Source organism: Varanus komodoensis, unplaced genomic scaffold (genome assembly GCF_004798865.1).
Source record: "Varanus komodoensis strain SLA01 unplaced genomic scaffold, ASM479886v1 scaffold23, whole genome shotgun sequence".
In the NCBI taxonomy this organism is placed as follows: Eukaryota; Metazoa; Chordata; class Lepidosauria; order Squamata; family Varanidae; genus Varanus; species Varanus komodoensis.
The window spans coordinates 4,187,036-4,212,326 of NW_025335627.1; the positions used below are offsets into that span (position 1 = coordinate 4,187,036).

Sequence of the window (25,291 nt, forward strand, 5' to 3'; positions counted from 1 at the left end):
GATAGATAGATAGATATGATATGGCTCTTCAAAAGCTACATCTCCCAGTGTATAGGGAATGGATTCATTTCAAATATGGATTTAAGCTTCAAAATAAGTGGAATGAGGGAGGAAATGAGAGCTTGGGCCGGCTGGCATCTCTTTATGAATGAGATGCAACACTACATCTGGCACTTGTGACCTGAGTGTTAAACTTCTATTATTTTATTTATACTAAAATCTATCACCAAAATACAGAGTGTGTACCTGCTACCAGCTGCAATTCAAATACAAAAATACAGGAACTGCTAAAAAAATAGACAGCCAAAAGCAAAACAAGTTTAGCACAACAAACAGCAAATTAGTAAGCAGTAGCTTAATACAGAAAACATACACATTACTCTGTGGCCATTTTCAGCAGATACCCTTTTATTACATATAAGATGTGTTGGTGTGTTCTTTCTATTAGAGATTTGAGGGCAAGAGGTGTAGTATGCACTACCAGGCAAACAGGGCCTTGTTGTCTTCTTTAGAAAGTTCGCACAAACAGTTCAACAACAGCAACGTATCTCCGAGGAACTTGGACGGGACAATGTCAATCACTATTTTCCTGAGGTCAGCAGGGCTGTTGTGAACGGGGTTAGAAGTAAGATCTGGCCTTTGTTTCAGGATGCCATATGTATTGATGAGATATTCACTAAACAGTGGGTGGATCTCTGTCTGATAGCCCATTTTTTCCAGGCGGACGGTCAAGTCAAGGTAGCGCTGAGTCATGGCTTGGTACTTTTTCTCATCCACAGAGCCAGCTAGAGATTTCATGGAGACCTAGGTATTTTCACATATAAATTCACTGTCAGTACATCATGAAAGGGTCGATATGCCTGACTTTCATTTGGCATCAGCAGGAGAAAAGCATTAGTTGAAAACGTGGCGTGTGTTTTCCGTTTTGTGAGGAAATTTATTTTATGTACTGATCTGGTCCATATGACATGACAGCCCACGATGAATGATCAGGCATGGTGGGTTGTCCAGTCCTGCAGTCCCGGGACAGTTTCTGCATTGTGGCTTATTTCTCATGAACAAGCCACCCTGAAATCCCCAGGCTTGTTTTAGGATTATTGATACCCAGGACGAATGGTTGTGAACCAAGCAGGGTGATTTCAGCATTTGGTTGCCAGGAATTGCTAGAACAACCAAAGTCCATGTCAGTCCTCCCAGTCTCGTTCACGGAGGCAGCATCTTTCCTCATCCCTTCTGAGCTACCTGTTGCTTTGCCATAATCTTTGCGTGTATTTCCCAGTCCTGCCCACTGCTCTGTAACACGGCTGGCAATGGAGAGAAGCAACAAGCAGAACGTGGGAGAGGGGAACCAAGAATTACCGGAGAGAAGACAGTGAGTCCATGATATAGCAGCTTTTTTAGGGTGCTTTCTAGCTATCAGTGTAAGTATGGGGATGCTTGGCTAAATATCAGAGAGGCAGACCTGCACAACAGTGAAGTCCCCAGAGCAGGGCAAAGTGGCACATAGATTCTGTGTTTGTAATGGCTCATAATGTTAATTCAGTACGGTGAACTGATGTACAGGGAGCAGGTGGAGTTTCCTTCAGGAAGCGGCAACCCCAGCAGACCAGCTGCGGAAATGGTGCACACCAGCACAGGCAGTTTTCTGCAAAGGCAGCTGGGATATTTGATGGGACAAGCAACAGGACAAAGGAGGAGAATAAGCCACAGCAAGTCTGATAGTCTGCCAAGAGTACCTGGAGTGTCGAGAGAACTGTCAATCCATGTGGCTTATTCACTGGGTACTTAGTGTGACATGCATACTTTCCATTGTTATGGGATTGGGCATAGGGCTGTATGATCTCCTGCGATCCGTTCCAGTTCACAGATTCTTGACATAAACTCTTGATCCTACCAGTGTCCCTCGCCTGAAACATCCTGTTCAAAATCTTGTACTTGTTGGCAGTTCCATCCAGGTGGCCCACCACCTTCCCTTTCTTACCAATAACTTGCCAATAACTTGCAAGAGCTGGCGTTTTGCTTGGGAGGAAAAAGAATCATAGAGTGGGGAACTAAGTTCAAAGATCATCTAGTCCAACCCCCTGCCAAAGCAGAAAACCAAGTGCTGAAGCATCCCTCAAAGCTAGGAACTGTTCCAGAAGGCGGCTTTACCTCCCCACACCCTTGTCAGCAGGAGGTGTGTGTCTTTGGACAAAACAGTTTGAAGAAAGGCGGACTGAGAACAGACAGAGCTGAGCTGGCTCTGAAAGCTCCTTGGGCTGCCCCCAAACAACTAATGTGGGAGCACCGGGCAATATTGTTTATGTTATAGCTGCACCTCAGCCAGCACATTTGTACTTAGAAATCTTAGCAAGATGCTAATAAGCAACCTCAGTCCAAAATAAAACAAACCTGGTGAATTTACACCCCTAAAATATCTCAGCACTCAGTCAATTGTGGTGTGCATAGCAATGTTTAGCAAAGTTCAGTTTACCATAGAGTTTCAGTGTTGTAAAAAAAGTAACTTACTAGTTGATATACAGAAACTTGATTTATCAATAAAGAGAAAGCCCTGGGGCTTTCCAGTTAAAAAGATTTCTTCATCAGGCTAACTTTGATTCAAAGGAAGTTTGTTTTCAAAGGAAAAATGACCAAAACCAATGTCCTTAAGAAGCCTACTGAGGTAGTGATCTATACTGACCTTCACGGGAGTAAGCACCATTAAACCCAATGAGACTTATCTCACATTACACATATCACAGGCCAAGCTATTAACTGTGTGTTGGACTCCAGTTCAGACACATGAGTGCACACACATTAATGAATGATGTAACTCTCTTGGATCCGCCTATTAGTATCATATTTTGGGGGACAAGGCTGAAATTTAAAACCAAACAAGCAGAATCTTATCTTGTGAGCAACAGAGTTCACGATTGTGAGACATTATCAACAGTTGTGGAAAGAGATGAAGTTCCAATTTTACTGAAAACCAACAGATCACCAGGTTCAACTCGCAAACTGCAGATGTTCTAACTGGCTAAGAAAGGGATCTTATGGTTGTTATGAACAGGTAAATTATAATGTTGGTCTAGTGTGCAGCTGCTATGAAAAAAGGCAAATTCCATGTCAAGGAATATTAGGAAAGGAATTTAAAATAAAATATCATAATGTCTGTACACAAATTTATAGTGGAACCACAGTTGCAATTCTAGTCACCACTCCTAAAAAGGGAAAATGTAGAGCTGGGAAAAATACACAGAAGGATACTAAAATGACCAAGCATCTGGAACAAACAGCCCTTGAAATAAAGGTTACAACATCTGGGATTTTTCAATTTAAAAAGGCAAGTAAAGGGAAATACGATAGATACGTACAAAATTATACATGGCATGAAGGAAGTTTTTCTCCCTCTATCCTAATACTACAACCCAGGATCATCCCATGAAACTCAGCAATGGAAGATTCAGGACCAATAAAAGGAAGCATTTACTTCTTCACAAAAGTGCCAAACTATACAATTTGCTACGACAAGATGTACTAATGGCCACTAATAAGGATGGCTTTAAAGGTAGAGTAGATAAATTCGTGGAAAAGACAGTTATCTGTGATGTCATGATTGCTCTATGCCTATGCATAGAGAAGAACTTGGGCGGAAGGGTATTGATGTATTCATGTCCTGTTTGTAGATTTCTCATAGGCATCTATATAATCATGATTGGCATAGGATGCTGAATGAATGAGGCCCCTGGTTTGATCCACCACTGCTTTTCTTATATCTTTATATTATTTAGTTAAAACTCTTATTTGTGCTTTCCTCTGTCTGGTTTAGCATGAATTTACATTGTAAAATGCTGGCATTGTACCTGAATTTCAGAGCTCTGCTAACAGTGCTATCCAGCATGGCTGCCCATAACCTTCTGAGCTCAGAGGATTATGGGCATCTAATGGAAGGTGGGAGGAATGCTGATGTGAGGGCCACATCAGCATTCCTCCTGGCCTCCAAAACACTTAAGAAAGTGCATTCCACTAATCTCACAGGGGGCTCAGGCACCTCTGAGATTCCTCATTGTCTGGCAGAGTCTTGCTCCTCATCTCCCTGCTCCAGAGTCGCACATGCCACTTCAAAGGCAAAGCCAGCGCCAGCACGGAAAGAACACTCCTGCTGTGAGGTTAGAGGGAGGGCACTCTGGATTTGGGGTCCCAGCTCCAGCTTCAGAGCTGTTCTCTGAGACTGGAGCTGTGGTTCCCAATTTTCCCAAAGCCATTTGGACATCTAACAGCCAGATGCTTTTGCCCTAAGTGACTAATACCTTAATAAGAATATAAAATTTATCTCGAAATGCTAGAACACTTGCCAGTCACTTGCCTGTTTGATTTTCTCAGGAATGTTGGAGACTGTAAATCCATAGAGCCGCGTGATTCCAGGAAACACATGTGCAAGGATACGCCTGTCTAACTGGAAGGCGATCTCTCCCACTATGCGCCCATTTCTCTTGCTGTTTTGAGCAATCTCTATATCTATAGTGTAAGGAAAAATAGAAACATGTAATACTTTATATCAGCTAGGAAAGATTAAGAATACTTCTATTAAAAGAGGTTGCTTCTGATATATGGTGGTTTAGATGCTAATCATTTCCATGCATCATTACGCGCACACACACATACACACCCCTTGGGCTACTTATAGAGAGAATCCCCGGGTTATGGGGCAGCCTAAAAGTATAATGAAATGAATAAATAATACTGAACTCATTTCTTGAAGGGTCGGTAGGGATGTGTGAGGAATCTTTGAGGTGGGTATCCAGAAAATTCCCTGGACTCTGATCTGCTTTGTCACAGCCCTGCGTCCAAGCTCCTGGTGGGTGTGCCCTGTGACTGCACAGCACTTTCCAGGAGAAGAGACTTTGTTTGTGTTGATGCACCTGTTGCCAGTTGCACAACCCTTTTTCAATGAATATTTGCAGGCTCTCTTTGTAAGACTGGGCCAGGCAGGAGCGGTAAGTCTGCAAATGCTAGAGGGATGGATTCCACTGAGTTCCACCCCAACCCTAGTTTTAGCCAAAAGGGCACAATACCCACACAAGAGGGAGTTATTACTCCAGCAGGATCTGTGGAAGCTCCTAAAATTCTTTCCCAAACAGGGAATGGACACAAAATGGCCCAGTAAAGACAATGGATGCTCAGTGGACAGGAAAAACGGACTGACTGCCGACAGGCGAAAAATAGAGGACTGGGTGGGACTAGGAATATAATGCAAAGGAGAGCATGGCTGACATGCTGGGTGGAACATAACACAGGAGCACTCCGTACCACGACAGTTGGGTGCTGGTCCCATTTGTATTCCTAAAACCCCAGACTCTAAGACCATTCCAGGTGCATGATCCATCCATGTCCCATCCAGCCAGCCCAATGAACTTTGCTGCACCTCTTTAACCAACAGGCATTTAGGAGACTGCCTTTGACAAGCACTATCCTTTGGATAGCCTTTGGGGCTGGTCTTTATGGTGTGGTATAGTCTTCCCCCACCTTTATTTTAATAGATTATATGCCTACAAAGCCATTCTTAGGGCCAAACTGATGTCCTAAACTGCACAGATCTTCCTTTGAGTGTAGTTGTGCCCTTACCAGAATGACAGACCCAAACGAGATAGGGACCTCCATGGGGTGCGGTGGGGGTGGGGGTGGGACTCAGGACTACAACTCTCCGTGGGCCAGATGACCAAGTGGGGTTGGCTGAGCCCACTGGGGTCACCTGTCTCTGCCCCATGTCAGCTTTTCTCTGTGCTGACAGACACGGTATCCCCACGGAGGAGCTGTGCTCAGTGGCTTTTTCAGTGCTGAGAAGAGAAGCTGCTTTCCCTCGTGCTGCCAGGTCCAGAGGAACGTGTGGGTGCCAGCGCTCCTCCGCAACTGCCAGTCTGAGGAGAAAAGCTGGCCGCGTCTTCTGCAACCCACCTCCCCACGGTCCCGTGTGCAGTCAGATCAGAAGGGGCAGTGGGATTCCCACGCGAGCCACACCCCCTCTCAGTGGCAGCACACAATACAGAGCATTCCCTGTAGCAGAGTGAATTCCCTCCCTGAAGAAACTCCACAGGCTCCATGGGCCGAATTGTGGAGTCCAGACGGTTGGATCAGGCCTGCAAAATGCAGCTTCTGTTCCTCATTTTTCGAGCATTTTTCATACTACGGACCCTAGTCCAGACGAAGGGAACCGTGCCTGCTTTTTGAATTACAAGGAAGGTCGGGGCAGGTTTCAATGGACCTTGTTCGCGTTGCAAAATGCACACGTGGTTTTCCAACTCCGATGGGGACTCCTCACTCTAGGATTCCAAACTGGATTGGTGCCCCCATACTCCAAATGTGTGTGTGGAGGAAACTACACATGAGAAGGATTACACAAAAGGGCATTGTTTGACCCTTATTTCTTATGGCCTCTTTTATTATCATTTGATTTCCTTTGATCTGCCTGAGGGACAGAACTACTAATACGTGGGGTGGGGCGGGGACTCATAAATCAAAGACAAGCAGGACAAAGGATCAAGGAACTTGCTGTAGAAGGCATCACATTCCCTATAAATAATAACACTGACTGGGGTGTTGAACAGCAGTATGCAAGATTAATTTATTTGTCTAGACCAGTTTTGTTTTAAATCCTCACAACTGTATGCAAAGGAGTGAGAGAGTGTTCTGCCAAAGGTCACTTTGTCATCTGGATAAATGAACAGAGACTTGAAGCCAGTCCAAATGCTCCATAGTGAGTCTTTCCATTATAATGACCACTTGTCCAAAAATGGATGCTGAGCTGTTTCCTCCTGGCTATTTTTTTCTGCAACACCAAATGCTCCCTGCAGCTATTTTTCACTTCACGGGTTTCAGGCACATGCATGAGCATATGACCCTGCAGGATGGAAAGCACCTGGCTAAAGGGTGTTCCTCAGAACTATTTTTATTAATGAGAAGGCCCTGCTCTTAGTAGCTACCAATCAAATGTCAGCCAGGGGTAGACAGTGTTGTGAGCAGGTCTCTTCCTATTTTCCTCCCCAGCAGACCCAGATGATTCAATGAAGCACAGTTCTTTCATTAAAATTCAGCAGGTTAAAGAATAGTATAAATCAAAGTAGCATACTTCTTGAGATATGGGAGAAGTTTCTGCCCATGAAAAGAGTTGAATGCAAACTGAGACCTCCCCTTCTTCCCTCCTTTTTAGAAAACCTTCTAAAGCTCTGGCTGCTTGAGGGCTAGATGTCAGGAATGCCAGATACTCTGCAATTGTCCATGTCAGTGTCTGAGACATGGGCAGCAAGGGCCTAGACCAGGGACCAGCAACCTGCAGCTCCGGAGCCACACGTGGCTCTTGAATTCCTCTGCTGTGGCTCCGTTGCTCAAAACACGCGCTGGCACAGCCACCAATCTGCGGCCGAGGCTCCAAGTTACAAAATACCAATTGGTGATGATGAGGCATCCACTCAGGAGCGCTGCGCTAGCTAGCGGGTTAAGTAAATTGCGACATTGGAGGGAAAGAGTGGAACAAGCTTCCTGCAGGTTCTCATGTTACATGAAAGGCTGCTGAAAATATTTTCTTTGTCCTAATGTAATCGCCTTCCTCTGAATAATAAAAGCTGCACTTGGGACCTGTCACAATTCACATCACTTGACTGTTTGTCTGCTAATCAGTCACTAAACACACCTATATCTGCGACTTCCCCACCCCACCCCGTAGGCCAACCATGGATAAATGGAAGAAAGTTTCTGAAGAAAACCAAACATTTAATGATAAGTGGGTAGATTCATTTGCTTTTACTGCTAATGAACTTATGGGGTTTGCTGTTTATGGGGTTTGCTGCAGCCCTTTAGCACTGACTTTGACTGTGCAGGAAGCTGTTCTCCTATTCAAAATATTTATTAATTTATTTATTAAGACATTTTTATGCCGTCCCATTCGCCGAAGCCTTGGGGCAGCTTACAACAATAAATGAAAATATATGAAAGGAGTCCTACTAGTTTATAACGTAAGATTAAAAATAACAGTTTTTAGTGACTGAACAAGAGCTGCAGCTAAATCATAATGAAGATATACATAGCATTAAGGTAAAAAACGATATATGCAGTGTTATCTTCATTTTAGATGTCAAAAGGGTTTTGTGGCTCCCGGTGTTTTCTTCTGTGTGGGAAACGGGTCCAAATGGCTCTTTGAGTGTTAAAGGTTGCCGACCCCTGGCCTAGCCTGAGACACTAGGACCAGGGCAACAGGGCTCAAGACAAGACAGGGTCAAAACACATAAGGCCAGTAGTGGTCAAAGCAGGGTCATCATCAAGAAACGGGCCTGATCAAGGACCAAGGGGACAAAGCAAGGGCATGGCCATGAACAAGTCAGTGGCTGAGAACCAGGAAGATAAGAGCAAGGAGCAGGCACCTGAGGAAGGATAACTGGACAGGATTCAGCGAAGGTGGGGAAACCAAGGCAAGGTAGGAAGGCGGCAAGGCAAGACAAGGCATCAAGGCATAATGGAGCAAGGTATGGCAGGAACTAGATCAGGCAATATACAGAAGCTGGAATGCACTGCAGCCAGCAGGAAGACCTGCACTGCTGAGGTGAGATAGCAAGGCACAGTGATACAGCAAGGTCAGGAAAGATGCAGGAGCTGAACCACCCCACAGCTAGCAGGACAACCTGCATAGGTAAGGCAAGACTACCAGGCAGGATGCAGTAAGAAAGACAGAACAGGAACCAAAACTGGCAAGATGCAGCAACAGAAATACACCACAGCAGACCAGTGCTGCTGAGGCAAAAGAGCAAGGCACAATGCTACAGGCAAGATGCAGGAGCTGAACTACACCACAGCTAACAGGAAAATTTGCATTGCTGAGGCAGCCTCTGGAGAGAAGAGCTTCTTAAGAGCTTCTTCTTATATAGCTTTTCCCCAGATTTCCCAGCTGGCATTCATCAAGAAGCTGAGAGCTCCAGCAGAGCCTGGGCTCAATCCTGCAATTACAACAGTGGCCATTTTGGTATTGGCCACCAAATGAATCCCTGGAGCTGCTCGAATCCTGACAAACTGCTCACTTCACCTGCCATCTCTTTACAGGATCTAAGAACTCCCCCTCAGTCTCCCCCACCCAATTTTGAAATGTCTCCCACCTTTTCCAAGGAAAGCTGGTTCTCAGAGGATCTGTACTAGGCAGCCTTGAAACTTTCCAAGTCACCTGCCTCCTCCGCCTTTCCACTTCTTCCTCAGGCAAATCTATCTCAGACTGTAATATCTAAGGCTACAACTAGTGGAATAGGACCTCAGGGGTTGCATGAAGAACACAAGTAAGTACATATGGGAGAAGGTGGTCTTTAAAGAACCATCTTAAAGAACTGGGGCTTTAACCTGAGAATGAGCTTCCCCACCCCTGCTTTTAGTGTATTTAGAAGGCACAGAGCATCACTTCAGAACAGTTCCTTGGGCCTCTGATTAGCCAAACAAAAGCAAAACAAAATCCCCCACAAGATTTGCTATGCCTCATCTGGTTGGACCGTACTTATGTTCTTACAAACCAATGTTTTTAGGCACATACAGGACCGGACAGAGTGCATTCAGATTCTCCTTCATACCACAGAGATCCAAAGGACCCCCTTATCTGAGTAGAGAACATTTACATTTATCATAGAGGGTTTTTTTCCATCTTATAACATTTTCAGCACCAATCACTAGCAACATCTCAGTATTACCATTTAAGTGGAATGTATGAAACTTCCTCAACTTGTCTGCGGCTGGAGCATCTGAAAACCAGACTTTCTTCTTCCTAGGCATTTCTTGGAATTCGAGCTGCGTTTTGTCTGTGCTTGAATCCTGGGCACCGCATAAAAGATGATAGGCCTTCATTTCAGAAATCCCTGGGGAGGAGGAACTTCCTTTGAGGTTTTTGTGGTCATTCAAAAATGTGGTCTGTGCCTGGACTTCCTCCTTGTTTGACACACTGGTAGGGCTTGAGGAATTTAATTCTTCTGGCCATGTTGATGAATGACTTGGCATGTCTTTTGAACTGAGCAGTCTTCCTGCCTTATAGGGAGCTACAACAAAGTACACTGGGTTACTTAAAAAAAAAAAAGGCACGTCAAGAAACTACTGCCCACATACATTTGTTCTTGAAAAATGTGTGATAATTGCAGATACTCATGTATTTTTAAATTATATTTCTATGATGTGAGAATTAACAAATGGACAAGAAAAAGTTGGCTCTGAAAGCCGCAATAGTTGCAAAGAAACATGCTCCAAATTGTCCAAACTCTTTTCAAGCCATCCAAATTGGTGGTCATCAGTACTTCCTGTGGCAGTGAATTCCATAGATCAACTAAGAGCTGTGTCAAGTCCTTCCATTTATCTGTCCGGAATCTCCTACCAAGCAGCTTCATGGGGTGACCCCACTGGCTTTAGAATTAGGGAGAAAAATGTCTCCTTTTCCACTTTCTCTACCCATTGCATAATTTTGAGGACTCCCACCCTGTCTTACTCTGTCTTTATTCATCTTTTTTCTAAGCCAAACCATCTTAGGAACCAGCACAATAAACAATATAAAAGTGTTATTTTTATGGGTTTATAGGTTTGTTGTGTTGCTTCAGTGCAATGAAGATCTTACTGTTCTTGCTGTAGTCGAATGTACAGCTGACTGTAGTTGATTTAATATGGATGCTTATTTAGACATGTGGACATCTCATATTCACACATATTTGAAACAGAAGTGACAACAAGATGGGCCCTTGCTCTGATCCAGCCTGGCTGTTCCCATGTTCTTAGGCTCTAAAGTTATGAGTGACCCACAGAACCAGATGTGATATGGTTCTTATTAGCTTCTTGGTTTATCTCTGGGCCTGCTGGCCTTGATGTTTCAGCTAAGAATTCCATCCCACCTCTTTTTCTAGTTCAGATTCAGAATCTGAGGCAACAACTTTGGAAGGCTGTATTTCAGGAGAGCGGTTACAAAGTTTGAGGCTTTTGCTTAGGAAAATGGCAAGTAATGGGATGTGTGTGCTAGATAAAGAGGTATTTTTCTCCTGTCATAAAACCAGATCCTGAGGTCATCCCATGAAGCTGACTAGTGGGAGCTAGAAGTGCTTTTTCTCACAGCATGTCTTTAAATTGTACAATTTGGTACTGAAAGATGCAGTGATGACTGCCAATTTGTATGGTTTTTAAACCAGTAATGGCTGTTAATCATGACATTATTCTTGATACTACTTCCGGTACCAAAGGCAGTATGCCTATGCACACCCATTACTGAAAGCCATGAGCAGGAAGTGCTTCTCCACTCAAGTGCTGTTTCTGGGCATCTGGCTGGCCACTGTAAGAGCAAACTGCTGGCCCAGAGCCTTGCTCTGACTCAACACTAAGTCTTCATGCTTTTATACTCAAACAAGAGATGGAAAATAAGGGGATGGAATGGAGAATTCACTGTTAGGCATAGGTCAGCTATTACTCCTTCACCATGAACTCAACCTGCTCAGTTTGCATAGAACTAAAAATCATGTGAGTTGTTGCAACATTCAGAAATGGCACCTTCTGCACATCATGAACCAAAAGAAATCTCCTGACCATGACTGAGATTCCTCAGGCACTGGAGAAAAAAGGCTGACAAGAACCTTGCTGTCATTTGGCTCAGATATAAGTTCTTATGCACAGTGATGATTAAAAGTATGCCTATGTCTCTTCTCAGGTGTGCGGAGGATTAAATTTGAATGTGATCAAATGCTCCTGAGAAAAAGCTTAGGACAATATTTAGTGGAGGTGTTGGGCATTTGCCAATTCTGTGGCACCCCCTTGATTCTGTTTCTAGCAAGAAAATCTTTGTGCAACCACTTGTACAACAAAGATTTAGGGTTTCCAGGAAGAACCAGAAAGTAGTAGAAATGCTCATTTCTGGAAGAAGCAGGACAGCAGATCTCAAATAACAGAGCTCCATTTGCCTGTCCTAATACAGAAATGAGTATTTCTGGTCCTTTCTGAGCTTTCTTGAGGGCTTTCTTTCACGTGAATATTGCAGTCTGTCCCCACCACCACATAGATAATATCAGGCGACCATTTCTCACCAATGTTAAGTGCTAATGGAGTTTGAGCTTTATCACCTCCAGGGAAAGGGCCATCTGTTAACCAAGTTTTCTTAAGCGTAGAGACATCTGTAGCTTCAAGCTGTTTTCCTCCAATGGTAGAACATGACATGCTCGACAAGTGCATGGATTTTTTTTCCCCACTTCTGGGCTGAAAAGGGTGTGCATCCTTGTGCAGCAGCTTAACCTGTGCCTGGGCACTGGGGCAGGACAAAGCTGTGGTTTCCTTGGGGATGATGTGTGGACAATAACTGGCATCTTCTCTTCCAGTGTACGGACCTGCTGCAGCAACAAGAAACATACAGTATTACCAGCTACTCTGAGGAACACCACTAGCATGTTTGCATTTGACAGGAGCCTAAGAAGCAATTCTAACATTTAGTTTGGTACGATAGTCTCCTAAAATTATCAGCCTAGTTCCTGCAACTGCTCAACAAAATTTATTTATTAAATGCCCTGTGGTACAAGTCTTAACCTCAAGTCAAAAAATATATTAAAGGTGGTACCAGGCAGGTCTCAGCCCATACTGAACCTCTGTTGGAGGGGCAACAAGAGGCAGGCCTCAGTTCTTGATCTGGATATATTGTGGTTGGAAGCAGCTTCCATCAGGTATAGTGGTCCCAAGCCAGATAGCACTTAGTAAAGGGTTAAAACCTATTGGGAACCTGATGCGTATTTGATTATATAGTACATACCTGGATGGCCGGCAGTAAGCCCAGTCAGGCTGGTCATGTCCCAAGCATTGTCAACATAAATCGGAGCATTACAAATTGCCCAGCAAAAGCTCCCAGCCCATCCTCCAGGCAGCCCAGCCTCAGAGGTAAGCATGGGAACCATTTGTATTCAAATGTGCCAGGCAGCATTCACAGCAGGAATGTCAACCCAATAAGCAACTGTCATCACTACCTGGCCAGCAGGGGTATAAAAGGGGGCTCTGCCATGTGCTTGGGGTTGATTGTCAATTTGCTGTGATCAAAATTTATTCCTGAGAATAAAAAAGCAGTTTTTTCACTCTCACTCATGTCATGCTTAATTAGGCAGAGTGCCCCAGTTCTGGATCCCTTGAGTCCTTCCATTTGGTGACCATGCAGGGACTAAGGATGCCGATCTTGATCTTGGCGGCCAGGAAAAACCATGAGAGCCTCCTCTGCAGCACTGACTCAGCTTGCATCAGACTGTTTGCCCGTCAGGACCCTCCTGAGAGTGGGGAGGATTCAATCCGAAGCAGCCCTAAGCCACAACACCCACCGCATGAGAGAATCGAGGGTTCTAGCCATTCAACAACCAGTTGCTGAGGCACTGCACCTTCTGCCCGCAGAGGGCGCAAGAAAAGACAGTTAGGAGAGCTCTCAGTGTAACTGGAAGACAGCTGGGATAGCTGTCATCAGGAGTAGGTTGCTGCGGCCGGGAAGGCTGTGCCCATGGGACCCAGGAAGGACTCTCTGTAAGGCTGAGTCTGGCAAGAAGCTAAGCTGTTTGGCAGGATGGGTCAGGGTCGCAGTAAGAGGGACCCCTTTGGCTTAAGTGTACCAGGAGTTTAAAGCACTGGGAGGGGGAGGTGACTATCTCTGCAAAAAGAAGTCGATGCCCTCAGTCTCCCAGACCTGTGAAAGCTGCACTGCCTGTATGTACATGAGCAAAGAGGGGCGGCATTGGGAGTTCTAACCCAGCTCTTTGGACGAGCACAATGGCCAGTGGCCTCCTGCTTCTGGCTAATGAACCTAGTGCAGGGGTGGCTGGCTTGCCTCTGGATTGTGACTGGTGTGGCCCTCCTGGCAAGGAGAACCTGAAACTCCCCATGGGTCAGTCTATGGGGATCTCTGCCCCACATGCCATCCAAACCATCCTTCAGCAGTTGGGCAGGAACTGAATGACCCAGAGCCATATAAGGCAGTGCCAAGTCCTCCTACTAGAAAACCCAGAGATCAGCTGGAAGACCTGCGGGACTCTGAACCCTGCCACCCTGTTGCCCGATACACCTGATGACTCACCAGAGCACACATGCACTGAAGTGCTAGACTGAGCCTGCACCCAGAGGGCAGACCTGTGTGACACTCCTTTGGAAGACCCTGACAAAGGTCTGTTTGAGGATGGGTCCAGCAGAATTCTGAATGGCTGCAGAGTGACTGGATATGCAGTGAGGACCGAATATGAGACTGCCGAAGCAGAACCTCTGCACAACCCCTAAGTCTGTCGGTCCAGCAAGCAAGGCGTGTTGCCATTACATGAACCCTCCAGCTGACAAAAGGGCAGTGAACCAACATCTACACCAACTTTAAGTATTGCTTCAGGGGCATCCATGCCTTTGGCACCATCTGGAAGAAGTAGTGATTCCTCCCATCGGAGCAAAGATCAAGAACAGACCTCAGAAGCTGGAGCTCCTAGATACAGTGCTACTCCCATTAGAGATGGCAATTATCCAGCGTAAAGGGCACCAGAAAGGATCCAGCATGGAAGACCAAGGCAACTGAAGGGCAGACCTGGCATCCAAAGTTGCAGCATCCCAATGTGCCATGGAGGGAGCCCTCATGCTCATTGTCGGAACAGCCAGCCAGGGAGAGCCTGTCTACTCAAATGAAGAGCAGCAAAAAGTCAAAGAACTCAAGTGCACCAAAGAAGATGCACCTACCAGATGGGATGCTGAATGGCCCAAAAGCTAGAGTAGAAGCTAAAAAGTAGCATCAAAGCACCTGACAAGGAGGAACCGCCATGGGAAATGCCCTTCTCAGATGGCCCATGTGCCCAGGACTCTACCAGATCTGCCAACAAGTAGCTTCAGCCAGCGCCCTTTGCCAGTGAAACAACCACAGGAGAAGGAAGAAGTTTGCAGCAATAATGCAACCATACTTGTCCTTGGCTTGCAAACATACTTGGACCCCCACTGACCCCTGGGTAGCTAATGACTGCCACTGCTGCCCAAAAAAACCTTCAACCCTGACCTTGATGCTGTAGGGTGCGCCCTGGGCAGAAATATCACCAAACTGACTCCAGTGGCTCCTAGTCCCTACGCTGAGGATAAGCCTCACTTGTTCAATGATTCCACCACCTACAAGGGCTGGTTCAGCAATGGGGCAGAGGCAAAGATGGGATATTACTTTGTATGTGGCACAAAGCCTACAAGAATCTTCCCCCACAATGGCATGGCTTCTGCTCTTTAGCTATCTTGTACCCACCCTTTTCCATACATGCCAGCTTCAAAAACATTCTCATGCCAGTTCTCCATAGGAAAAGTCACAGTGCCAAGGAGCTCATCAAAAAGATTCAGGAAATTGGGCCATACACCATGGAAAAGCACCCAAACTTCCTCCATCCCTATGTATGGTAGCCTAAAGAACTCCTGATCAATCCTCAGCCTTCACTACCAAATAATCTTGGAATGAAACTGGGAAGGGTTCCTGTATGTGAGTCAGCAGCTGGACCAGATGCATGAAATGGTGCTCCAAAATAAGATGGCCCCGAATTACCTTTTGCAATGGATGGGTAATGTGTGTGGCTTTCTCCAACAGACATTGGCATACTGCCACAAAATAGAAGACCACAGCAAGCTAGTGACACAGATTGGGCACCAAATCCTAGACATTCCCCATATGGCTCCCCCAGACACAGGAGTGGGAGGTTGGTGGCCTTGGCTGTGGTCCTGGCTGCTCAACCATGGTTGGGCAGCCCATAGCGTCAAGGGAGCCCTGATGGTGTTGGCATGCCTAGCCATCACCTGCCGTGGATTGCAGTGCCTGCCACTGCTAGACAGGATGTGCAAAGTGCACACCACAAGATGCAGAGACCATCCTTCCTTTAGAGAGATGCAGAAACGTAGCAACAGAATTGGATATACCTCTTAAGGTGAGTTTGGAAGAAGCTGAAACTCTTTAGAGTCAAGGGGAGAATTGTAGGAGATATCTGGCTGGCCAACATTAAGCCCAGGCAGCCTGGTAACGTCCCAGTCCTTGCCACCATAAATCCAAGCTTTACAAATGACCAAGGATTGAGCAATCTTCTGCCTAAAGTTCCCAGGAAGTGCAAAACCCACTTGTATTCAAATATGCCAATCAACCTTGAGTCCTTCAGTTATATGCAGGTTCAGCAGAGGTAAGCACTAAATAGCAGACTTATTTAAGAGCCTATTGCTTGCATTTGGATCTATTAAAGTCCACACTGAGAGGCTTTTTAACAAAAGTAAAATTCATTTGTCTATTTACTTACAAACAATCCATATGTGACTTGCATGAAGGCCAGATGTTGGTATTTTCATTCAGGATACCTTACTTCATTGTTAACGGGTTCGTTTAAAGGTCTCTCTCTCCTCTTCCCTTTGTTTAAAGGGAAGAGGAGAGAGCAGCCCACGCCACCTTCTCTGCGGTGGCGCCCCACCTCTGGAATGCACTCCCCAGAGAGGTCTGCCTGGCGCCGTCGTTATTTGTTTTTCGGCACCAGGCCATGACCTTTTTATTTAAAAGTTATTTTAATTGTTAATTGTAAACTGTATTTATTTATTGGTTTTTATATTTATGCCGAGATGTCTCCGGATTTTTAAGGTTAGTTGTATGATTGTTTATTTATTTGTTTTGTAAGTTATCCCGAGGCTTTTTGTGAATGGGGCAGCATAGAAATGTTCTAAATAAATAAATAATACTTCTTCTCTGAAGGTAGGGGTGTGTGTGGGTGGGGTGGTCATGTGAACGTTTGCCTTTCCAGGTGAGGTGGGAGAGCTGAAGAGACAGAAAGGGCATAGCTCAAGCAGAGAGATCAGCCTCATTTTGTCTATGGCATTAATGGCTCCCCCCACTCCACTCTGGTTAATGAACCATGTAGTGCTAATGCAAAGCAATGCTACATATACCTACCAAAACCAGTACCTTGAATTGGAACCAGAAGCATATAGGCAGCCAATGCAAGTGGGTCAGAATTGGTGTTATGTGTTTGGACTGCCTGGTCCCTGTTATCAACTTGGCTGCTGCATTTTGCACAAGGTGCATCTTCTAAACAACCTTCAAAGGCTAGTCTCAGTCCGTTCCTAGCTTTTGCCTTCCTGACACCATCCCTGCAATTCAGTGTTATCTGCCCGTATTCTTCCTTTGCAGCCTGGCCTTCCTTCCACTTCCTATATAGGTCCTTTTTGTTTTCAGATCATCTCTAAGCATTTTGTGAAGCCACCTGGGCTTCCTCTGTTGTCTTCTACTCTTTTTCCTTGGAATTGTTCATAACTGTGCTTTTACAATATCCCTTTTTAAAAAGTTCCCATCTATCTTGGGACTCCTTTTCTCATTAGAGTTACTTGCCGTGGGACTTTGCTGATCATTGTTCCGAGTTTATTAAAATTAGCTTTCCTGAAATCCAGGGCACATGTTTGGCTTTTGATTCCTTTAGAATCAAGAATTCAAGTATAGCATGGTCACTTTCCCCCAGAGTTCCTATAACTGCCCCTTTGTCCACCAGGTCTTCCCTGTTGCTTAGTATCAAGTCAAGGATATCTGTTCCTCTTGTTCCTTCCTCTGCTCTTCACTGGAGGAAGTTATCAGCAACAGATGTTAGGAATCTCTTGGAGGGGCAGAATTTGTCTCCCAACAGATACCGAGGGAATTAAAGTGTCTCATCATGACATCATAGTGCCTCCTTCAAACACTGGCAATTTGCTTTTCAAAAGTTTCATCCTCATCTTCTCCTAGACTGGGTGGTTGGTAATAGACTCCAACCACCGTATTCCTTGCTCCATTCACAGTAATTCAGATGCTCTCACCAGGGGCTATTAAATGCATAGTGTGTCTCTGCCTCCCTTTTTGTTCCTTCTGTTCTTCTTGAAAAGGTTATATCCTTCAGTTGTTCAATACCATCCATTCTGTTCCACCAAGTTTCAATTATTCCTATCAGATTGTATTCAGACTCCTGTATTAAGCCTTCAGGTTCATTTTGTTTGTTTCCCATACTCTGGACTTTCATATAGACATTGAAGCCCACACGCTTTATACTCTAGCTTTCTTCCTACAGATTTTGGAAGAGTATTACTATTACTTCTCCCTCCCCTGTAAGATTCAGTTTAAAACCCTCCTGATAAACTTCTTCATGCTGTGGCCAAACACCTTCTTTCCAGCCCTGGTAAGGTGCAGCCCATTCTTTGCCAGCAGCCTGTCTTCCAGGAAGTGTAGCCTGTGGTCCCAGAATCCAAATCTTTAATGTCAGCAGCACCTTCATGCACCTGGAGTATTTTTTCCCTGTCTATTCCTTTTCCAATGATTGAAGAGAAAACCATCTGGGCCCCAAAGTTCTTGTCTTTCTTCCTAAAGCTTCAGAGTCTGACATGATTTATTCAAAGTTCCACTTGGCAGTGCCATTTGCTCCCACATAGGGATACGTGTCACTTGACAAACCTTCAGTTATGCCTCTAATCTATCCTCCAGGAAAACCGCATATCTGAGGAGTCCATGGGTCTTCATGACATACATGCGTTTCCATCCCATGCAATAGGGAGTATCCCACTACTCCCACTCATTTATCTATCTATCTATCTATCTATCTATCTATCTATTTATTAAAACATTTTTATGCCACCCCATTCATCTCTTCTTGGAAGCCTTGGTAGCAATGCCACTACATGGCTGACCTTTAGCATCCAGCTCAGTGTTGCACTGGATGACTTGCAGTTCTTCCTCAGCATGCTGCCCTCCAGTCTCATCCTGAGTAACCGAAAGGGGTTCTGGAGTTCCACCGCTTCCGCCAGTGCGAAATGTTTTCTAGTTCTACTGCACCTAGCTGTCACCCTTATCCAAGGAGTTTCCTCCTCATTTTCCCTTCCCACAAGATCCTCCTCTTCTGTCTCAGGTTTCTTGTGCGCTCCTTGCTTCTGTACTGCTCCACTGCTCTGTCTAAAACTCTTCATCTTCTTTTATGTCCTTGAGAGTGGACATATTTGTGCTCTCATCCTCTCACCACAGGGTTCAGTCCTGGACCCAGTGCTCTTCAACAGCTTTATTAATGATTTAGATGAGGAAGTACAAGGAAAGATAATCTAATATGCAGATGTTACAAAACTGGGCGGAATAGCAAACACCCTAGAAGACTGAATGAAGGTCCAGGGTGATCTTGATAAACTTGAATGCTGGGCTGGGGGGATGGGCTGTTCAATGGCCACGAGAGGCCATTGAAAAGAAAGCTCCCACTGCCTCGTTACAAATAACAAGAAAATCCTGGAGATAGCAGAAGATTGTAGATGGGATCTGAAGGAGAAGGAAACCACCAATGGAGAGGAGTTTAATAGGAAGGTATTGTTATTAAATACTTCCACATGTCATGAGTGGAGCTGGCTGGAGCCAGGGGTCAGACTAGATGGCCCGGGAAAGCCCTTCTGAGTCACTCAGTTTCTATGTTTCTATGTTCTATTTTTCTGTGTTTTATAGACTGTAAATAAATTCAATTTATAAACTCTCATCGAAAAAGTCTCATTGTGGGGGAGTGACTGTGACTGTGTTGGACTAAGATGGAGATTATGCTGGAAAACAATCAGGGGAAAGAGTTTAAATTAAAGAGACTGGTTTACAGACTGTAAAAGTTTCACCAATTAAGCATAATTGGATTCAGCACAATGCTTCTGGGGAAGGTTTTTTTTTTAAAGAAATTGGTAAAATATTGAATTTAAATATTGAAGTTGACCCTGGATTAGCATTATTGTCATTATTTAGAGAACAGATAGAACAAAATACTAAAGAAATGATGGTAAATGTATTAAAAGCAGTGAGATTAATAATAGCAAGAAATTGCAACACAAAAGGTGAATATCATATAGTTGACTGGTATAGAGGAGTCTGGAACATTGCTGTTAATGAGAAGTTAACTTGTGATATTAAATGGAAAAGGGCTTTGACAAGTGGAAATAAATTTGAAAATATTTGGAGACCTTTTATTGAATATGTTTTAATAAAAGGAAAGGGGTGTGAACCACCACAAGTGTCAGTGCAGTTCTGGAAGGGAAGTAGGGCAACCTGAATGAATGAATGATCTTACATTAAGTAATTGGAGTTGTTGGTCCTGGTGGAGGTAGCACTGATGTTGATGTGCTGTTTGATCAGTGATGTTTAGTTACAGTTTTTGTTAATGTGTTAATTCTATTGTTTTTCTTAGCTGTAAAAAGAAAAACAAAACAAAAAGGAAAATTGGAACACTGGGCTGAAGGCAACAGAATGATATTCAATAAGGACAAATGTCAAGTCCTCCACCTTGGAAAAAGGAACCAATGCATTGATACAAGATGGGGAATACGTGGCTCAACAGAACTGAACAAGAAAAAGATCTTGGAGTAAGTGTGGACAATAGGCTAAACAAGAGCCAGAGATGCGATGCAGGCGCCAAAGGGGCAAATGCTATTTTGGGATGCATTAACAGAAGCACTACTTCCAAATCACAAGAAGTAGTAGTTCCTCTATACTCCTCACTAGTCAGACCTCACCTGGAATACTGTGTCCAGTTCTGGGCACCAAGATTTAAGAAAGATGCAGAAAATTAGAAAGGGTGCACAGGAGGGCAACAAAAATGATCCAGGGTTTGGAAAACTGCCCTATGAGGAGATGCTGAGAGAACTGGGCATGTTCAGCCTTGAGAACAGAAGGCTGGTGGGGGGATGATATCCCTCTATAAGCACCTCAAAGGCTGTCACAAAGAGGAAGGTCAAGATCTCTTCTTGCTGATGCCAGAGTGTAGGACATGGAATAATCAGTTCAAGTTGCGGCAACCCAAATTCAGACTGGACATCAGGAAAAGCTTCCTCACTGTCAGAGCAATAGCACAGTGGAAGCAGCTGCCTAGAGAGGTGGTGGGCTCTCCCATGCTGGAGGCATTCAAAAAGAAACTGTACAGCCACCTGAGTGGGATGGTGTAACTTGGTGTCCTGAAACAACAGGGGCTTGGACCCTATTTGCAATTCACAAGCCAGCTGGCAGGCAGGCAAGACTCAGGGGAGTTCTCCATCTATTTGTGTAAGACTGGAGCCCCTTGCATTTCCAGATACAAAACCATATGAAACGAAGATCCTGTTATGAAGCTGTCTATTGAAAAAATGACAGGGATTGCATTAAGGATCACTTCAGAGCATCATTCCTGCTAGTGGCCTGTTAGAGCCCAGTCTTTGGCATGGTTATCTTCATTTCTACTGAAGTTCCAGATGGCTTATTTCCCAATCAGAGTTTAGATTGCAGCCTTCATTGTACTGCTTTGGGACATTTTGAATCCTAACCTAAGGTGAGCTGCACCAGTGGCACCACAACTATAAATTCTAAATTCTGTACTAAGAATATCGGTACCACACACGTCCTGATCTTACCTTGCCAAAAGCACAAAGAGAAAATGGGCATATTGTGCAGTAGCAACAAAACTGCAATTTGGGAGACAGGCTTCACCCAATAGGTTAGTAACCTGACCAAAACAAACCAAAACCTGACCAAAATCTCACGGAGCATGCAAAAACTCCCTTTGCAGAAGGAGGGAGGAGGGGAACAAAGACTGGGCCACCATTTATGCTTACTCGTTTAGCATCAATTGTAAATACAAGGAGATTGATTTTTCTCTACCAAGAAGGACTTTACACAGGACATAATTCCATCTGAACAGTATGAAAACATTTCTAGGAGAGAACTGCATTGTGGGAGATGCAAAACAATAGAATGGCCCTTTCTCATTTTAGTCAGAGGAAACTGGATTCGGGTTTGGAACCCTATCACGAGCTAAAGGCAATAGTTAACACATGGCTTGTATGTTTGTGTATGTTCGATGTGGATGTGTGGACCTCTCCAGCAGCCAGCTTGTAAATATCTTGTGCTGATGCTGCAATGGCTTTTCCATGTAGAAAATGGAGTTCTAATGGACTCCCACTAGCACCTCTGTTATTAAGGCTGCCTTGCAGATCATGAGATCTTAGGTTTTGTTTTCTGATTTATTTCCTTCTATATTTTGATAAGGTGGCACTCCCACAATTATACCTACTACTCCCACCTATCTTTCTGTAGCATCGAAACTAATCTTACCTTTAATAGTGCCAATGCAGCAGGAGTTGCCAGGCCTGACCACACACACTAACCCTTCCTGGACTATGCCTCCTCACTCAGCTTCCTCCCATCTCTTGAAATAACTTGCACTCCTGCCTTACCTCAGAACTGCAGCAGGGGAGAAGGAAGAATGAGCAGACAAGGGGGAATGACACAAGAGGTCCAAGCACCCGTATTGTCTCTCCCAGCATTAGCCCTTTAAAGGGAATGAGGGGCCTGCCTGCCGGGCTGCACTCTCACATTCTCTGTTTCGTGCCATCCTACTAAATAGGTCTCACACTCAGCTCACATTGTAGAAAAACTGAAGCCAATTTTAAGCATAGTGCAAAGTGTGTTGAAGCATAACTCAACAAGCTTTTATATGTGTAGACTTTTGTTTTGTTATACTTGCTCTGTGTATAAAACTGTTTAACCACATTAAATGTGCAGAGTCATGATTTGAATACAGAAGCACATTAAAACAGCAGCAACAGCAGCACATTAGAACATCAGTAGCCTAGCCTGATAGGGCGCTACTTTGGTCTGAAAAGTGTTGCATGCAAAGAGGACCTGCATTTGCTTCATTTTCATAATATCAGGAAAGTAAGTAAAGAAAATAAGTTAAACTTGAGATGATAAAACCCTCCTAAGGTACACATTTTTTTCTTATTTTGCATTAAAAATGCCTGAATGTTTGTGATGTGAGCCACTCAGAGAGCCCTCAGGCTATGGGGTGACATGCAATAAATAAATAAAGGATGGATTGGGCCTGCATCCAGCTCTCCCCCTCCCCCCCACTTCCCAAAGTTCTGGTCTGCTAAAAAGTGCCAACTTTTATTTGGATGAGCTTGGGCCTATATAGGTTTCAATTATCTATTCAATTAGGGTCTGCGGGTCCTGCACAAAGAGGACAACCAGATCAGATCTGGGTGAGTTATGCATATAAATTCAAGTATACACGTGAGAACTAAAAAGCTTTTAGTAAGCTGGCACAGTTTGTTCTTTACCTCCTTTTACTAGTGTGTCAGCATCAGGATATGCTGGAAAAATCTGAGATGTTAATAGCTGGACCTGGTTGCAACTATCACTCTGCTGACCCAACAATACCCGTAATTCATAGTTTTCCTTGAGCAGCCGAATCTGGTTTTTCAGGTGTGCATTTTCTTCTTGAATTCTTTTCATCCACTCTCTCTCTTCGGCCATTTTCTTCTTCCTCATTGATAAGGAAGGAATAATTTGTATGAGACAGCCTTAGCTGGACAGGCTACTGGTCTCAGTGCTCTGAAAGTTCATGGGAAACTCAACAAGTTTAGAATATTTCTATACCATTATGATGTCAGTAGTTCTTAACAGAACATTCCACTGAAATCACTTATTGGGGCTGACTCTGGCCTTTCTGTGTGGAATCCATGGTGCTACTTGTATAGTAAATTAAACTCTCAGTAAGTGTCCACATACACTTAGATCTTTGCTGATGAGCATCAGGTTACTTGTTCAAATTGCATTGCTTGAGAACAGTGTCTCAGCTTAGTACAGAAGAAATATGAAATATATGAAGATAGTGAAATCTTCACTATGCAGAAATACCCAGCACATTTTCTCCAAGTCTTTATTCAGGGCCACTGAAGGAACCAATCAAACAAGCCCAAGTACAGAGCATTCATTTATTTATTTAAAACTTTTATACCACTTTGAAGTCTTGGGACAGCTTACAATAAACAATAAAATAGCAAAACAACACAGCATCTAGCAATCAAGACAAAAGTCCCAGGTAAAACAAGCTAAAAATTTAAAAAATGGGAAAATAAAAAGGTTTTCGTCTGTTGCCAAAAAGAAAAAAGCATTGGTGTCAGGTGAACCTTTCTGGGGAGCATATTCCATAGAAGTGGCGCCAACGCAGAGAAGGTCCTTCTCCAGGTACCCACCCCCCTAATCTCCTTCAAGAAGGGCTCCCAGAGCAGGGCCTCCGCCTCAGATCTCAAGGGGTCAGAGGGCACATAGGGAAGAGAGTGCTCCTTCAGGTACCCATGAACCAAGCTGTTTAGGGCTTTGCACCAGCACCTTAAATTGGGCCCCAACTTCAACTGGTAGCCAGTGTAAGCGATAGAGGATTTGTGTTCTATGTGAATTCCTGCTGGTCCCCCTTAATAACCTGGCCACTCTATTCTGTACCAACTGAAGTATCTGGACCATCTTCAAGGGCAGCCCCACATAGAGTGCATTACAGTAATCCAGCTGGGAAGTTACCAGATCATGTGTCACTGTTACAAGGCAATGCTCATCCAGGCAAGGGCGCAGTTGCTAAATCAGCCGAAACTGCAAAAAAGCTCTCCTCACCACCACTGCCACCTGGGACTCCAGGGCCAGCTCTGGGTTGAGGAACACTCCCACACAGTGCACCCTGTCCTTTAGGGGGAGTGCAACCTTGTCCAGAACAGGGCAGATGTTACTCACCTGTAGGGCTGAACCCCCCACCAACAGGACCTCCGTCTTATCTGGATTAAGCCTCAATTTATTGGCCATCATCCAGCCCATTGCCTCAGCCAGGCACTGGTTAAGGACAGCCACTGCCTCACCTGGACTAGATGAAAAAGAGAGGGGGAGCTGGGTGTCATCAGCGTACTGATGACTCCGCAGCCCAGACCTCCAGATGACCTCTCCCAGAAGTTTCATGTAGATGTTAAAGGGCATGGGGGATAAAATGGAACGCAGTGGAACTCCATGGCAAAGTTGCCATGGTGCAGAGTCATAATCCTGCAACACCACCTTCTGGAAACGACCAGACAGGTAGGAGTGGAACCACCACAAAGCAGTGCCTCCAATTCGCAACCAGGCCAGCCTATCCAGAAGGATAACATGGTCGATGGTATCGAAAGCCGCTGAGAGGTCCAGGAGAACCAACAGAGATGAACTCCCCTGTCCCTCTCCCTGCACAGGTCATCATACAGAGCGACCAAGGCAGTTTGTTTCAGTCAAGAGATACCTTCTTCAGGACAGGCCTTATCACCGCTTCCTTTAAAGGGGCAGGAACCTGGCTTTCCCTCAGAGAGGTGTTGATGACCTCCTGGACCCAGGTACATAGCCCATTTTTGGTGTTAGTGCGCAGCCATGAGGGACAAGGGTCAAGCAGCAAGGTGGTGGGTCAGACCAATCCAAGCACCTTGTCCACATCCTCAGGCCACCACAATTGAAACCCATCCAATACAGATGGACCAGAGG

At 44.7% G+C, this 25,291-nt stretch overlaps 1 protein-coding gene across 1 annotated transcript; it reads right to left on the reverse strand.

Moving 5' to 3' along the window:
* Nucleotides 1–462: 462 nt before the first annotated feature.
* Nucleotides 463–23,275, reverse strand: SPATC1L (spermatogenesis and centriole associated 1 like). The gene is made up of 5 exons (XM_044432043.1): nt 23,080–23,275; nt 12,051–12,347; nt 9,696–10,022; nt 4,346–4,497; nt 463–804 (listed from the first exon to the last, which is right to left on the reverse strand). The coding sequence occupies exons 1-5, from the start codon at nt 23,273–23,275 to the stop codon at nt 478–480; spliced, it is 1,299 nt and encodes a 432-aa protein (XP_044287978.1). The 3' UTR covers nt 463–477.
* Between the last annotated feature and the right edge of the window lie 2,016 nt (nt 23,276–25,291).

Coding starts and splice junctions, on each gene's coding strand:
- SPATC1L (XM_044432043.1), bottom strand. CDS start 23,275: ATGGCCGAAGAGAGAGAGTGGATGAAAAGAATTCAAGAAGAAAATGCA. Junction 10,023..12,050: donor TCCATTAGCACTTAACATTG/GTGAGAAATGGT, acceptor CCTATAAGGCAG/GAAGACTGCTCAGTTCAAAA. Junction 805..4,345: donor TTCCTGAGAAAATCAAACAG/GCAAGTGACTGG, acceptor GAAAATACCTAG/GTCTCCATGAAATCTCTAGC.